Here is a 17,200-nt window from a genome sequence, read left to right as displayed (position 1 = left end):
TGTGTGTGTGTGTGTGTGTGTGTGTGTGTGTGTCTGTTGGTGTGTGTCTGTTGAGAGTGTGTGGGTCTGTTGAGAGTGTGTGTCTGTTGAGAGTGTGTGTGTGTGTGTTTCTGTTGAGAGTGTGTGTGTGTGTGTGTGTGGTAGAGCGACGCTGGCGGTGACGCTGTAGAGAGAGCGAGGTGGGGGCGGAGTCAGCGTGTCTCGTGCTCGGTTAATTACCGGAGCAGCTCGCGCGCAGCAGACAGAGGATGGTCTCGTGCTCGGCAGCAGCAGCAGGTCATGTCCGCGCGGCGGGAGACCTGCGCGCGTGTCACCTTCAGCGGAGGAGCGGGAAGTGCAACGGTGAGTGTGTGTCCGTGTGCGTGTGTGTGTGTGTGTGTTCCTCCGCCGTGTGTTTGTGAGGATCTATTTGTTGAGTATGTCCTTGGTTTGTGTCCTCTGTGTGTGTGTGTGTGTGGCCGCGCGCGTGTGTGTGTTCATCTACATTTAAATAATTAAAGTGTTCATAAGTTCATGTCTCTGCAACAATCTATTGATTTTTAATGATCTATGTGTATTGTCTCTAATTGTCTATAACAGAATGATAATAGTATATATAAAAACATGTTATAAATATGATCATTTATTCCAGAGCCCAAAATGTCTTGTTTTAGTTGAACAATTCAAACCATCTGAATAAATTCACTTACTGAAATAAGATCAAACTTTATTGTTCAGGGGAATTCACTCGTTACGGCAGCTGAGTCAGAATCCAAGTTCAGAGAATATGCAGATAATATACAGCATCACTACAGATGTGAATATTATTTGTATAGAAACATACTTGAGTAAAGAGCAGTGACACAGGATGATTGTACGAGGATGTTAATGTATTTGAGCATTATGTATAAGGAGATATTGAAATAAACATATTCATATATATACATATATATAGTCTGTTATATAGGCATATAAGGTAGGTATAAGAGCTGTAAATATATTTATACATTGATAGAAATTCACCATTGTCTACTAAATACTAAATAGCAGTTTATTGTATAAATATACATTTATATTATTATATAACAATTAATCTCTTCAATCAGAGTTAAATAAAAGTTTCTGACAAACATAAAAACGGCATCATTTACTTTTTATTTTATTTTTTTGTGGATCTTTCATCATCACAGACGTCGTCCTCAGTGTGAAGTTTGAACTCGTGTTGAAAGTCGATGTGATGTCTCTAATAAATATAAAGTTCACGGTTGCTTTCCTAAAAATTTCTCTTTTACAGTTTCTGTCAAAAATAAACTGAATCTATTCAACTTTTCTAAAGAAACAATGGGGGGCCCATTTATATGTTTTATTTATAGTCTAGATTATTCATACTTTTGCACATACAATGTTTAAGTTAATTATTAATGAAGTCATTAACAATTGAGGCCTAAAAACAGATGTGAATGTAAATAATCGTATAATTTCTTCATAAAATGTAGTTTACAATCAACAAATATTTTTCTTTGATGAGTACCCATCATTTATTTTTTGGACAAATTGTTTTGACTATAAAAGTCAGAAATTAATGAAAGAATCCTGTAAATAAAGGGGATTTTTCACATTTTATATTCAAATCATTATTTATTTAATCCAGACAAAAATATGCAGTTTAATCTTACATGAATTCTTTATAATTACATATAAATAGGTTTTGTGTTTATACTTTGTTCAGCTTCAATCCCTCGTTTTATTTTGGCCTTCAAAATAAAAGTCTTCAAATTAATGCCTTGATGTAAGTTTTACAGTTTGGAAAGTGAAATGTTTTTGGACAAATCATGCTGAGATTATTTCAATCATCAGTTAATCTGCAAATTACATTAATTGATCACGTCGTCAATAAATAAAAAAGATCTGAGCAGCAGTATAAAAGGATTTATTTTATTTTGATAAGAATTGTATATATGAAGAAACAATGTATTTTCTATGATGTAAAAAAGATCCTGTGAGTAAAAATTACAATAATCAAAATAACTGAAAATGTTAAATCATAATTTTCTACAAGCCCTAAAGGAAAAAAGATCGATGGAGGCTTTGATACAAAGATACTGAATCATAATGAATCAATGTGTCAGTCAGTGAATGAACGAATGAGTCAACGCTGATCGAACGATCCGTCAATCAATCAAAGATTAATCAATGAACAGAGGGAGATCCAGAGAGAGAGAGAGAGAGAGAGTGGTGGAGCGAGCAGTATTTACAGCAGTGCGGTTGGTGTGTGTTTGGTGTCAAGTGTCGGTTTATCGTCACATCACTTCAAAAATAACTTCGACTCGTCCAACGGAAACTCTGACAGGACAGAAAGGCCCGGGTCGCCCCGCCCACATACCACCGCCCCCCCTCACCACCTTCACTTAAAATAACCTGGAAGGGCTGGGAGGGGGGGGGGTGTACAGGGTCAGTGTGGAGTTTCCCGGCGTCCACTCCTCCTTATGAAAACCTGGATTCAGTCCTTTCTCTCTGTCACTTGATGTTGAACTCGTCTCCACGTGTCCTCCAGACGCCGGCTCGACCACCTGAGGCAGGGATGGGCGGGGAGGCGTGTCCTCACAAGCTTGGATCCACCAATCACCTCCGACTTCTGCTCTACATCCTGATTCCCACTGTGAGCCTGCTGGCCGCCCTGCTGCTGCTCGTCCTAGCCCTCACTGGTATATATACACACACACACACACACACAAATGCTAACTCTCACACACACACAGTGTTGTGCCTTTGTTTGTATCTACTTCTTGTTAATTACAGTCACTTATCGTCTTTATAAACAGTCACTGATCTTGTTTATAGAGAAAGAGTGGAGGGAAGAAGGGATGTGAACAGACTGATAGAGGACAGTGTGTAGGAGGAGAGATGACACTCAGTCATGGTCTCTAATGAATTCACAGGCGTGATGATTAGATCGTGTGTGTGTGTGTGTGTGTGTCGCGCTCCCCCTCGTCGCCATGACAGCGTGGAATCCCTCAGGAGGACAGACTTAAACATTGAGACTGAAAGAATTTCAAATATTTAAACACAGGTAGTAAAACAGCAGCAACTGTTCATCCACGGTTTATACTCACCTTTTCATCACTCCATCCTCACCCCTCCATTCTTCTCTTCTCCTCTCTTTACTCCTGACATTCATCTTCTCTTTACCTCTCTTTTTTACCCTTTCATCTTTTCCTTTCACCACAAAGAAAAATAAAGTTTTTCTATTTACAACAAGAAAATGTGTTTTTCACGAGTTCACAGTTTGACCTCCTCCTTCTCCTCTTCCTCTTCTTTTCTTTCATCTTTTTCTTCCTCAGCAGCTGTTTTCCGCTTTCTCCTCCACGAGTCATTACACACACACACTCACACACACCACCATTAAGCTGTGTGTGTGTGTGTGTGTGTTTCTCACCATTAACCACCTAATGGTCTTTCTCTGTTCCCTCCTCCTTCACAAACTGTCTCTGTGTTTGATCTCAGGGTCTTGTCTAAACCATCGTCACATTCTGACAGGTTCACTGTCGCAGTCACACAAACACATGTCACATGACCATTCACGTACACTGGTCATGTGATGTAAACAGGAATTAGATTGTCTACTCAGCACTTGGTTGCTAAGTTACAGAAAATACTCTGAACGAGGAACAGCGATGGTGAAAAGTAAGAGCAGAGATTTCTTTTCTTGGAGCGACAAGTGATCAATAAGCCTGATCATAGGACTGATCAATAAGGCAGCACATTGACATCACACACTGACACGAGTCCAACACACACACATCAGACAGATTCATTAATATTACTGTTGGGTCATTAATCAAAAACTCACCGTTGACCTTGTGCTGCTCTGTGATTGGCTCAACCGGCTCTGAGCGCTGATACGGCTGCTGTGATTGGCTGAGAGTGTATTTATTGATCATCACTTTCTTTATTCTTCTTCAGGGATATTTGGCAGCAGCGTCTTGGACTCCAGTCCCCTCTCGTCCCCCGAGCCCATCGCCGACAGCGACCCCGGTTACCACGGCAACAGCACAAACCCCCTCCCCACCTTTGAGGTAGAGAGCGCCACCTCCTCGCTGAGAAAACATGGCGGCGGCGACGATGACGTCACGCACCACAGCAAGAGCACACCTGCTGCGGCTGCCAGCACTGCCCCGCCTTCCTCATCTCAGACCACGCCCACTCTGCCCTTCACAAAGCCTCCTGATTGGCTGACCTCTGTGACAGCGCTAAGCTCTGCCTGGCCCATTAGCACCACGGCGACACCTGACACAGGTATGATCTGAGGCGTGAAGGTAAACAGGGAAAGAGGGTGGCAGCAGGGGCTCATGGGAAACAAGGTCCTCGAGACACAGCATCACACAGCTGATGAGGTGTGACATCATCCTGTTGTTTTAATTTTGCGGGAAAAAAAATCCTTCTGAGCCAATTAAGACTCTCGGTGTCTGAACGGTGGGAAAACGATGACGTGGATCTTTTTCCCACTCAGCTGAGTCACTTCCTGGGTCATTGTGCTCGCCGCTCTCTGATTGGCTGGATCTGTGCATGTAGTAGAGTCACCTCTTGCTGAAGAACTGCAAATCCCAGAGTCACGCATAGTCCTCTCCGTCCTCCCTGCTCTGTCTTATTGTTGTGTCCTTTTCTGTCAAACACTATAACTTTATTGGTTTGTGTGACAGCAGAATGGACGAGTTCCGTTCCACTGTCCTCCATTCTCCTCTACTGATGGACTGTGTGTGTGTGTGTGTGTGTGTGTGTGTGTGTGTGTGTGTGTGTGTGTGTGTGTGTGTGTGTGTGTGTGTGTGTGTGTGTGTGTGTGATGATAAATCGTTCATTCAGTTTCTATTTTAAAATTCTCCTCGTCTCTGTGTCTCTGTCTCTGCTCCTCTACTGTCCTTCAGTCTCTCTCTCTCTCTCTCTCTCTCTCTCTCTCTGTGTATTGATGTGGCGTCGAGGTGAATGCTAATGAGCTGTCTTGTCCTCTGATTGGACGCCAGGCGGTCACATGGAAAAAGCGTGTTTCACCTCCACAGAGACGTTGGTGTCGACTTGATGTTTTGTCGTCGAGCTCTAGATTAGTTGCGGTCAATGAGGCGATGCTGTTAGCGTTAGCCTGGTGAAGCTAGCAACACCAAACCTTTAAAACATATTTATCAGTAGTTCTTTTAAGCTAAAACAATAACAAAACAGGGGCATGTTCACTCTCTCTGCTTTCTGTTTGTCTGTTTGTTTTTGTTGACAACATTAACAATGGAAGAGTTGTTTCTCTGCAGGCAGCTGTCAGCTGATCGCGGAGCCGCATTGCCACATGCTGCCCTACAATCAAACATGGCTATACTCCTCCGTCGCCGTGGTGAAGAGCTCAGAGGTGGAAATGCTGCTAAGGTAACCGCCTCCACGCACACAGAGCCCGTACAGTGTGTGTCATGTGGGCCGGGCTAAACTCTGGTGTGTTGGTTGCAGGTTCTTCAGCTACCTCAGCAGACTCTCCTGCTACAGACACATCATGCTGTTCGGCTGCTCGCTGGCGCTGCCCGAGTGCATCGCCGCCGCCGACGGCTCGCACAACAGGTAACACAAAAACACCAAAACACATGATCCACCTAGAGGAGGAGTGACGGCCATTTTTATACAAATATGAGAGCACATTGTCACATTTATTACCTCTTTGACCTCTGACCTCTGACAGGAAGTTTCATAGCTTTACTGGTGTGTGTTTATGTGTGTGTGTGTGTGTGCGCAGACAGGTGGTGCTGCCCTGTGCGTCGTTCTGCGAGGCGGCGAGGGAAGGCTGTGAGCCTGTCCTCCAGATGTTCAACGCCTCCTGGCCCGACTTCCTGCGCTGCTCTCAGTTTAGCAATGTCACCTCCACGCCACCACCACCACTGTCATCATCATCCTCGTCGTCAACGTCCGCGCCCTCACCAACAGCAGGCCCCGCCCCTTTCACTTGCTACATGCCGCGACAGACCAAAGGGAAATCATGTGAGTGAAAAAACCAACACACGTTGACGTTTGATTAGACGTTACGATGACATCACTGCTCTTCCTTCTCTCTGATTGGTCGGCAGCTGTGTGCGGCGGGAATGACCACTTCCTCTGTGCGACGGGGATTTGCGTCCCCCAGAAACTGGTGTGTAACGGCTACAACGACTGTGACGACTGGAGCGACGAAACGCACTGCGGTGGGACACACATACACACACACACACTTAAAACACTGTGTAAATATCAGGAAAAGTTTTCAGCTTGTTGCCATGGTAACATGTTGTCGGCTGACTGACTGTACGACGGCGGCGTTGAAGTTTCTGAACTCTTGTTTTTTGTGACAAAGAGGTGGTCGTCATGGCGACACCCAGAGTCAATAGGCCAGGACCACTGGAATGTAAAGAGAGAGAGAGAGAGAGGGTTTTCTCTTTGTTGGTTTATGTCTCTCGCCCTCCCTATGACCTCCGGCGTCGATTGCCGCTGTAAAAGTCGAACAAACACGAACAACAGAGGAAGAAAGAGGGAAACGATAGAGGGAAGAGAACCGAGAGAGCGTGAGAACGAAAGACACAAAGAGAAAGAAATGGAAGAGAAAAAAAATCAATCAGCTGATTATTGATTAACTGATCAATCACTTGGTCTGATATGGCAGACATCCATCAGACTGAGAACAGCGATCGATTATCACAACAAGAGTCAAATCGTTTCTCTGCTCAACTGATCTATCACCCGATTGGTCAGTTGATTGATCAGTTCATCTATTTATCAGATAATCGATTGATCGCTGCAGCAGCCTGAACCCTTTGTGCTCCTCTCTCTCTCTCCAGTGTGCACAGAGGGAGAGTTTCGCTGTAACACTGGTCGGTGTCTCTCGCCCGCGCTGGTGTGCGACGGTTATGACGACTGTGGAGACATGAGCGACGAACTCGACTGTGGTGAGAGAGGACACACACACACACACACACACACACACACACATACACACACACGCTGACCTGTTAGTGACGTTTGTTGGGATCAGCTCTGTCAGGGAATTTGCCACCTGTCAGTCTGCCCACACACACACACACACACACACACACACACACACACACACACACACACACACACACAGTATCATGTTGTGGGGGTTTTCTATGTCTCAGCTGCTCTGAATGAAAAGGCCTGTGCTTTTATTTTGGTAAAGAGAGACTCTTATTTTTATTGTGTGTGTGTGTGTGTGTGTGTGTGTGTGTGTGTGTGTGTGTGTGTGCTTTCAGTGTGTGATCTGGCTCGTGAGCATCGTTGTGGTGACGGTCGTTGTGTGACCAGAGACTGGTTGTGTGACGGAGACCACGACTGTCTGGACAAGTCCGACGAGCTCAACTGCTGTGAGTTACATTACGTTACATTATACTACATAATATTATAGAATATTATATCACATCACATCACATTTTTATGTATTATCTTTTACACTATTGTAAATCTGTGTGTGTGTGTGTGTGTGCAGCCTGTAAGAGTCAGGGTCTGCTGGAGTGTAAGAACGGTCAGTGTATTCCGTCTGCGTTTCGTTGTGACGGCGAGGACGACTGTAAAGACGGCAGCGACGAGGAGCACTGCAGCAAAGAGCAGAGTGAGACATCTGTCTGCATCACACCCATCTCACATCTGTACATCCAACCTCTTTATATTTATCTGTGTGTGTGTGTGTGTGTCTGTGTGTGTGTTCCAGCTCAGGGTGTGTGTGTTCCTGGTCAGCCCAGCTGTATCTCCACTTCCTGTCCGTCTGTGTGTGTGGGGGGCAGCAACACCTGTGACTCCCGCAACAACAACTGCAGTGAGTCCTCACTCCGCACAAAAAACTGAAAACAAGATAGATACTCAAAGATCGGTGTGATGTCATAACTCTGGATGTGGTCCTGGTCCTGATCTTGGCCCTGACCCTGTCTCTCTGTGTCCCAGCTCACTGTGAGGCCATCAGCCTGGAGCTGTGCATGAACCTGCCCTACAACCTGACTAGTTTCCCAAACTACCTGGGTCACCTGTCGCAGAGAGAGAGCTCCGTGTCCTGGGAGTCCTCGCTGTTCCCCGCCCTCGTCCAGACCGGCTGTTACCAGTACCTCATGTTCTACGCCTGCACGCTGCTCGTGCCCAAGTGCGACCCCGTCAGCCTGCAGAAGGTCCCGCCCTGCAGGTCAGCAACCAGTTAGTCTGTTCACCTACCACCTGTCAGCCTGCAGCTCTGGAACTAGTTAGTTGGTCATAATGAGCTTGTTGTTTTGTCTGTATGTCTCTCGCCCCGCAGGTCGTTGTGTCGTAACGCAAAGGAAAAGTGTGAGTCGGTGCTTGGCATTGTGGGTCTGCAGTGGCCCGAGGACTCGGACTGTAGCCAGTTTCCAGAGGAGGGAGGAAACGCCACCTGCCTGCTGCCGGAGGCCGGCGTCGACGGTACTAACGCTGTGGTCGTCCTGGTGACGACACTTCATACGACTCTTTGTGTCGTGTTCAATAAAACTAAAATGTTTTTGTTGTTCTTGATGCGTTGCCGTGGCGACAGAGTGCTCCCCCAGCCACTTCAAGTGTCGGTCTGGTCGCTGCGTCTTGGCGTCCAAACGCTGCGACGGACACCTGGACTGTGATGACCACAGTGACGAGGACAACTGTGGTGAGACATTTCAAAATAAGAGTCGCTCTCAGTGGCAGTCAGCTGTCAGTGCAGTAACACTGTGTGTGTGTGTGTGTGTGTGTGTGTGTGTGTGTGTGTGTGTGTGTGTGTGTGTGTGTGTGTGTGTGTCCATGTCCATCAGGCTGCTCAGAGCGCGCTCTGTGGGAGTGTCCAGGCAGCAACGTGTGCATTAAAGCCAGTATGATATGTGATGGCTTCCCAGACTGCCCCCTGCTGGTGGACGAGGCCAACTGCTGTGAGGATGATTAATTCTGTTCAACACTCACTGTAACCACTTCATGTTGTTGTGGTGTTGTTGTGTCATTGTTTATGTGTTGTCAATGTTGTTGTTGTGTCATTATTGTGTCGTTGTTTCATTGTTGTTGTGTTGCTGTTGACTGTGTGCGTTGTTGTCTCCTCAGCTGTGTGCAGAGACAACGAGCTCTCCTGTAACAACCATCAGTGTGTTCATCGCACACTGTGGTGCGACGGAAAGAAACACTGTTCAGACAGTTCAGACGAATGGGACTGTGGTACAACAAACACACACACGTGAAAACATTACTGTGCAGATTAAACATTGTTGAAAATATATGTATTTTGTTTATTCTAAATTTTCTGTCGTACACACTCTTCTCTCCACAGTGTCTCTGTCCGATCGATCAGGTTCAGTATTGACGGTGTTCAGGACGGCAGCAGAGTATCAGGTCTGTGCAGACGAGTGGAACCACGAGCTGAGCAAACTGACCTGTGACCAGCTGGGACTAGGGTAAGGTTAGTAACACACACACACACACACACATACACACACAGTTGACTAACAGTGTGACACATTAAATGTGTGTGTTCCTCTGCAGGGTTCCCTCCTCTGTTTCCATGGTAGCTGACCAACCTGGAGTCCCGGGCCGTCGTCGCTGGTTACACGTCCATCCTGAGTGGAACCTGAGGAACAGTTCTTCTCTGCAGGCCCGACTGGAGAAGAGAAGGTAACTCAGCCCGACCTCATGAGAACTGCTCAGGTTGTTGTTTTCAGGATGAAGCCGTTGATCAGGTCCAGGTTCAGGTTCAGACTGACCCTGGTGGACCAGCCACAGGATCTAATCACAGCAGGTCTAGGATTTTAGCTGGAATCTGCTGATCATCACCTGGAATCCATGGCAATCTATGGGCCACAGTCCAACTCATTCACACCTCAATCTTTTGACGACAATTTTTTTCTGGATCTGTGGCAGAATTGTAATCCAGACTCTGTCTCTCTCTCTCTCTCTCTCTCTCTCTCTCTCTCTCACTCTAGTCATACGTGTCATTCCAGGAGGAGAGTTTCTGTGTTTTGTGACAGAGAAGGTAAAACGTTCTTCTTCACATCAAATTAAATAAACCTGTCAATAAATATCATGTTTTATTATTGATCATTTTTTGATTTACTGATGACAGGTCATAATAACCATCTCTCTCTCTCTGTGTCAGAGTGTGGGGTTCGTCCAACTGTGGGCATCTACCCTCACAGGAAGAAGAGGATCCTGGGAGGACGGGTGTCCCGGCGGGGGGCGTGGCCGTGGCAGTGCTCGCTGCAGAGCGGGCAGAGTGGACACGTGTGCGGCTGCGTCCTCATTGGCCGGAGGTGGGCTCTGACCGTCGCACACTGCTTCGAGGGGTGAGTCGAAGGGAGATGGAGGGTGAGGATGGTTAAGTGGGGGCGGGGTCACAGTGTGTGTTTATAAACACTGATGCGTCCCCACCAGGAGGGAGAGCGCCGACCTGTGGAAGGTCGTCCTGGGCCTCAACAACCTGGACCATCCGGGCGTCCACAGCCAGAGCCGCGGGGTGCGCTCCATCATCGTACACCCGCGCTACAACCGGGCGGTGGTCGACTACGACATCAGCGTGGTGCAGCTGGACTCTGAGGTCAGAGGGCGCCGGTGCAGAGCGTTGATGGTCAGCAGTGATTGGACGGTATTGATGATAGGTGTGGTCGTGTTTGCAGGTGGAGGAGACGGCGTTTGTCAGGCCGGCGTGTCTGCCTCAGCCCGGTCAGCTGCCGTCACCGGACTCCTACTGTTACATCAGCGGCTGGGGTCACATGGGCAACAGGAGTGAGTGAACACACACATCTGTCTGTCTAAGGACGATGGTGGAGATCAAACACAAAGATAAAAGAGAGAGAACACTGGACTTGATGATGGTGAAAGTCAGTGTCAAAGTGTAATTGACGGGGAAAACTCAAGTTGTTGTCCTGTGATGTCAGAGCGCCGTTGTGCGATGGCGGACGCAGCAAAAGTAGGTGCTTGAATTGTCTTCTGAGGCCTCTGATTGGCCAGCGTGGACGCACAGTTGAGGCTTTATTCCCGCCTGAGTGACAGCCCGACAGGATTATGTGATTACTGCCAAATGGAGGAATCAGTGGAGCATGTAATGTTTCACTGTAAATAAGTACGTTAGAAAACTAGAAAAGCTAAAGAAGGACATTGCAAAGCTTGGAGTGGAAATAGTATTTCCCATTGAATAGGGAGTATCCTCCATCATCTGAAAAAGACCTGAGTGAACAAAAGAATTGAATATGACCTAGATAACTGATTCACGCTCGAGTGTATTAATACATCACATTAAACATTTACAAGAACCTACGTGTGTGTTTGTGTGTGTGTGTCTGTGTGTGTGTGTGTGTGTTTGTGTGCAGTGCCCTTTAAGCTGCAGGAGGGGGAGGTCCGGATCATCTCTCTCGCTCAGTGTCAGTCTTACTTCGACATGAAGACCATCACTCCCAGGATGCTTTGTGCCGGTTACGAAGCTGGAACCGTCGACTCCTGCATGGTAACGTCTGCGCCAACAGCTCCAGACAGACTCAGGATTTCAATGATCAAAAGACAACTTAAATTTGCGATGATCACTGAACAACTTTTAATCAGTGTGTAATGTTTGTGTGTGTGTGTGTGTTCAGGGCGACAGTGGCGGTCCGTTGGTGTGCGCGGAGGAGGCCGGGCGCTGGACGTTGTTCGGCCTGACGTCGTGGGGAAGCGTGTGCTTCAGTAAAGTGCTGGGACCTGGAGTTTACAGCAACGTGACTCACTTCACCCCCTGGATCCAACAACAGATCTACATCCACACATACCTGACCGACTGACACACACACACACACAGACACACACACACACACACACACACACACGCACACACACACACACAACAAGAGCGCTTTCATTCCAGGAGGAAGTGATGTCATTGTCAGTCACACACACCTTCAGTTCCTCCACCTGTGCCTATAACTTTACAGATGCTAACTGCCATACGAACAGTAGTATTAACTAGTATTACTGATGCTAACTCGTTGGCTAGTTGAACAAGTAAACGTCACATTACACACTTAGTTCTATTATTTCAGTATTACCATGTATGGAAGCAAAACAAGGACAGAAAAAACTCAGATTAAATAAACTTTTACATGTCAACTGTGAATTTACACATTTATTACACAAATATTTAATGTTGGAATTTAAATTTGATGAATATTTAGTTATTAAATGTTTAGTTATTTAGACCATTGAAATGTACACATGTAAAAATTCTCCATTTATAAAAGCGAAAGTTCAAAGTAAAAGTAGCAGTAATTCAAATATACTTCATTTAAAATTATTAAATTAAAATTAAATTTAAAATCCAACATCAAATATTAAGTAGTGGATTCATTTTATTTATTTAAATTTTATGATGGAATTTAAATTAAATACAAAATGTCTTTGCTTCCATTAACGTGACATTTATTATTATTTTATTTGTATTTTAGCAACAGCAGTAACTCAGAGGAAAATCAGCTTCAGTCCATTGTTGCATTAATATTCTCCAGTGTGTGTGGGTGTTTGATTGTGTGTCTGTGTGTGTGTGTGTGTGTGTGTCTGCTTCATCAACACTTTTTAAACTTTAAACTTTACATCGTTAAAACGTCATCACAACGGTCAGACGTTTAGCGCTGACGTCCTCCAAGCTGCTAGCTTAAAACAAACCAGCCGAGCACTCAACCTCCCACAATGCTTCACTCTATAGTGCCTGTACTTCAACCTGTTACCTGTAGGATGTCGAGCTGTACGATGTCGTGCTGTACGATGTCGAGCTGTACGATGTCGTGCTGTACGATGTCGAGCTGTACGATGTCGTGCTGTTCGTGTGAGTGACACCGAGAAAGGAGTTGTTTCGTTTTCTTTGCTTCTGAACACGCTGGTAACTTGATAGCTCAACTTTGATGGACATTTATCAGTGACCTTTATTAACACACATTGTTTTATTTAACGATGTGTCGTATCTGACGTTCACAGCCGTACTAACATGTATTAACAGAATATAAACAGTGGATCAATGGTGAATAACAGACTGTAATGTAGCTATAATATTAATAACTTAATATAAACAATCAACAAAATTATAGTTAAACACAACTGTTGAGAAATACTGAAAATGAATAAACACAATGTCTTTATTAACTTATAAACAGATATAAATACAAATGATCGAAAAAGTAAAGTGTCTGAATTTAAAATGTTTCATTTAATGTTTCAAGTCAAAATAAAGTACAAAGGAAAAAAAAGCTAAATTAGCTTTAACTACTAATTAACAAACTCAACTGGCCAAACTGTAGTTTTAAAAGAAGCCATGTTTAGAAAGCTAACTTTGCTAACTTTAGCTAGCAGACTCGCTAACACAAACTATTAACTGCCAAATTAGCGCCAGCTAGAATGTGAAGCACAAATGTAGCATAATGCTAATGTAGACCAATGAGGTGATGTATTTAAAATGCTGCCAAATGTTAGCAGTGAGCTACATTACCTTTTACGTAGCTGACAAAACAGTGTATATTAGCACCACAGCTAACTGCTAAGGTTATGAATGAGTCTCTCCCGAAGAGTTTGAAGTGAATTAAAAAGTGAGAATTGTGTTAGTTAAATAAATGATCCTCCCAAGTGTTGCGTGGAAACTTCATGAATTAAAATTAGCCTCATTTTTATTGTTTATTTGATCCCATTTAGCTTCTGCTGCAGTTTAATCTGTGTTAATTCAAGACATTTTCACATTTTACAAGGACATCAAATATGTCAGTAATAACCATAAAAATCACCTTAACAAACTGATAAATTGAGGGTGATTTGGTCAGGATGCAGAAAGTTTTACGGAAATCCTAAATCTTTCGTTTAAAATTTCGTTGAGAAAGTGGAATCCGAAACGAAAACTCATTATAGGGCAACATGTTGCGCCCGACACGTTGCCCGACACGTTGCCCGACACGTTGCCCGACACGTTGCCCGATGTGTGTGTGTGTTCCATGCCAACGTCAAACTGACATCCAGAACATTCCAAGTGGTCGTCATCGTTCTGTGTGTTTGGTTTTTTAAGAGTATTTTTCTACAGCTTTTTGTATGTCAGGCTTCTTACACTGTGTGTGTGTGTGTGTGTGTGTGTGTGTGTGTGTGTGTGTCTGTGAACATGCAGTCACGTGTGCAGACTATGTTTGGTTGTATGTGATTTGGCTTGCGTGTGTGTTTCTGATGTCACTTCCTGATTTGGCTCTGTTACCATGATGATGATGATGATGAAGAAGATGTTATTGTTTGATGACGTTGGATTTAAATTGAAATGCTTTATGAACTGTAGCCTCTAATGTTTGTGTAACAGTGAATAATTGGTTTGTATCACATTGTATCCCACAAATAAAAGTATACACACACACTCTGTCCTGTGTGTGTGACTCACAGTCAGACCTGTCCCTGTTCACACGTCTGTTTCCACTTCCTCTTGTCCACAAATAAGTGATGGAGATATTTAGCTGAAGTGTATTTTCAGACCAGCTCAACAACGACCTGTGAGATGTTTCATAAATACACAAAGAAGACAAAGATACAAAAATAACAAACCAAGAAAATCCATCTGACTGACGACCTCTGCTTCAGCTGTTTGAGCTAAAAACACCCTGAACCACACAAAACTGAACTTCACTAGTTCCTCCTGAAGATACAGATTTAAAAACAACTTTACTTTCATATAAATTTCATTTTTTTAAACGGTGGATTAATCCACACTAATGACTGTGTTTTCACATCCCAGTGGAAATAAAGTGTAAGTTTCAGCTGTCAATCATCAGCTCAGCCGCCGTGTGAGGTGTGTGTGAACGTCAGTGTACGCACACACGCCAACACACACCTGCTATTATCTCAGTGATAATAAGACGTGTTAGTGTCTGCAGGCGACCATGAACGCAACTCTGTACGTGTGTGTGTGCGTGTGTGTGTGTGTGCGTGTGTGTGTGTGTGACAGTCTGGTATTAATGCAGTCCACAGTGTGACAGTGACCTGTGTTCCCATAATGCCAGGCTTTATAGTGTGTGTGTGATGTCTGTCATTTTGCAGAGCGACAAACAACAGAGTTTAAACCCACTGTTATTAGCACACACACAAAAAGACACACACTCTTTCTCTCTCTCTCTCTTGAGTGTCTTTGATGACTTTGGTGTCAGTTGTGTCTTCCTCTCGGTTCCAGTCACACGTCTCTGCATCAAACAAAGGTAAGAGTGTGTATCAACACACATTCTAAAGAGTGTGTCTGTGTGTGTGTAGATGTCTGTGTGCAGTGAATATTGCATCAATTACATTTGTATTTAATTGATTTAATTATCACATTGTTTTAACTTAGTGGTAAAATTCAGTGTCCGCTCGTTTTTCCTTTCTTTTGAAATATTAATTGAATTCTTGTCTCTAATTTTTTTCTCCATATATGTTGAATTAGGATGTATAAGTTTAAATTGAGTGAATATCCAATTAACTGATTCTAATTCATTTCTGCTGCAAGTAGAGTCAGAGAAAAGAATAATTCACAAATCTGATACTAACAGAAAACCTTCAGTTACAAGCCAAAGAAATAATAATTCAATATCTTTATGTTACTTCTCCACATATGTTGAGTTTTAATTGTGTAATTTAGTTCTAATTAAATAAAAAACAGAGACAGTAAATCTAATAACTTTTCATACTTACTACTTCAGAGGCTTTATTTGACACAATAACGTGTATTGTTGTATTCTATTGTTTTTGACTTTTTAATGATTGTATCAAGCTCTTTTTTACTGTGTTGGATTTAAATGTAATATTACTGCAATGGCTCTGATGACCTGACATCATCCAACACTTTTCATTACTTACTTACATATGACAAATAAAACTAATGTCTGAGATGTTTCAGTGAGATCTGACACGTCCAAGTGACAAACAAGTAAAAGTCCACAGTTCTGTGATTTCCTCATACGTTTCCTGAGAAGTCTGGAAATTGTGATTTAAAAAGGAGTGTAAAGGATTTCCTTGAGAGAGCAGTTTTATTCAAATATGAAAATATGTCCATCCTGTTTTCCTCTGACTGAATCATGTAGCTGAACATTTCATCTGAATTCATTCATCAGAACGTCGGTTTTATTGTCCACCCGGAAAGTGAGGACGTTGTGGTTTGTGAGGACAATTAGTTCAGCTCTCAATGTTTTAGAAGTTTCAAGGTTAAGACGTGAATCTTGTGTCTGTAACTGAGTGTCCTCACGAGCATAGAACAATAACGTGTGTGTGTTTGTTGCAGATGATGGACGAAGAAGCCACGAAGCGTTACTGTGGTGACGAGGGACTGAAGCCCAAACAAGCTGAGGTGTGTGTGTGTGTGTGTGTGTGTGTGTGTGTGTGTGTGTGTGTGTGTGTGTGTGTGTGTGTGTGTGTGTGTGTGTGTGTGTCCGGATTTTTACAGTGTGAAGATAAATGAATCATAAACTATATCTGCTCCTGTACACACACACACACACACACACACACACACACACACACACACACACACACACACACAGCAGAGTGTAATATTAAATGAGTAATAAATCACTGACTCGGTAGACAGAGATTTTAACTCCAGCGCCAACAGACTTTTAACGAGCAATAAAAAATTAATCCATCTCTCAGCTTTGTGTTTTACAGATGTACTCAGCTTAGCTTCGGTCAATCAGAACTTTGGGTTTGTTCTTTCTTGTCTCATGAATCATGTGAGGACCCTCAGATCGACCTGCTGTCCCTCTGAAGGGACTCGACCCTCATGTTGAGAACCAGTGGACTAACGTATCTGAGCAGATATGAAGTAGTTGAAGCAGCTGCTGAATTTTTTTACTTCATTTTCTTTAACATTCTCTGTAAAATAGCGTCTGGACATTTCCTGGAGTTAGTGTTTCTCCTGTGAAGAAGCAGCAGCAGATTTTCCGGGTCCGACTCGTTCACAACAACAGGAACATGTGTGGAACAGTCAGGCGAGGGGGCGGAGCCTGTAGAGCAGCAGGAGGCCGGACATGACGTATAAATTCTGCTGTGGAAAGATCAGTGTTGTTGTTTACAGCTCATCCACACCGTTCCTCTGTCACACTTATCCTGCAGCACAACCGTGTACTTGTACAAAATAAATCTAAGAACTCAATTTTTTTTTTATGGATTAGAGAATAAAACCACTTAATTCATTCCTTGTGAAACTTAGTCAGATATTTACAAATGAATCATGAACAAAAGACAGAGG

At 43.9% G+C, this 17,200-nt stretch overlaps 1 protein-coding gene across 1 annotated transcript; it reads left to right on the top strand.

The window, feature by feature from the left end:
* The first annotated feature begins 211 nt into the window (after window positions 1-211).
* On the top strand, window positions 212-14,347 carry corin (corin, serine peptidase). The gene is made up of 24 exons (XM_035149446.2): window positions 212-342; window positions 2,534-2,684; window positions 3,943-4,275; window positions 5,274-5,385; window positions 5,464-5,571; window positions 5,744-5,985; window positions 6,072-6,185; window positions 6,816-6,923; window positions 7,248-7,358; window positions 7,481-7,603; window positions 7,703-7,807; window positions 7,933-8,164; window positions 8,276-8,418; window positions 8,528-8,635; window positions 8,778-8,891; window positions 9,058-9,168; window positions 9,281-9,404; window positions 9,493-9,621; window positions 9,930-9,979; window positions 10,103-10,289; window positions 10,378-10,540; window positions 10,620-10,728; window positions 11,313-11,446; window positions 11,574-14,347. The coding sequence occupies exons 1-24, from the start codon at window positions 280-282 to the stop codon at window positions 11,754-11,756; spliced, it is 3,357 nt and encodes a 1,118-aa protein (XP_035005337.2). The 5' UTR covers window positions 212-279; the 3' UTR covers window positions 11,757-14,347.
* The last annotated feature ends 2,853 nt before the right edge of the window (window positions 14,348-17,200 follow it).

The sequence above is a fragment of the Hippoglossus stenolepis genome, chromosome 23 (assembly GCF_022539355.2).
Source record: "Hippoglossus stenolepis isolate QCI-W04-F060 chromosome 23, HSTE1.2, whole genome shotgun sequence".
Lineage (NCBI taxonomy): Eukaryota > Metazoa > Chordata > Actinopteri > Pleuronectiformes > Pleuronectidae > Hippoglossus > Hippoglossus stenolepis.
Note: the sequence above shows the minus strand (reverse complement) of the source record. Positions and strands in the feature narration are given on the sequence as shown.

What these genes read in the sequence shown, in the direction of transcription:
- corin (XM_035149446.2), top strand. Translation starts at nt 280, where the DNA reads ATGTCCGCGCGGCGGGAGACCTGCGCGCGTGTCACCTTCAGCGGAGGA. An exon ending in GCCGACGGCTCGCACAACAG is followed by an intron (nt 5,572 to 5,743) that starts GTAACACAAAAA and finishes GTGTGTGCGCAG; the next exon opens with ACAGGTGGTGCTGCCCTGTG. An exon ending in TTCAGACGAATGGGACTGTG is followed by an intron (nt 9,169 to 9,280) that starts GTACAACAAACA and finishes TTCTCTCCACAG; the next exon opens with TGTCTCTGTCCGATCGATCA.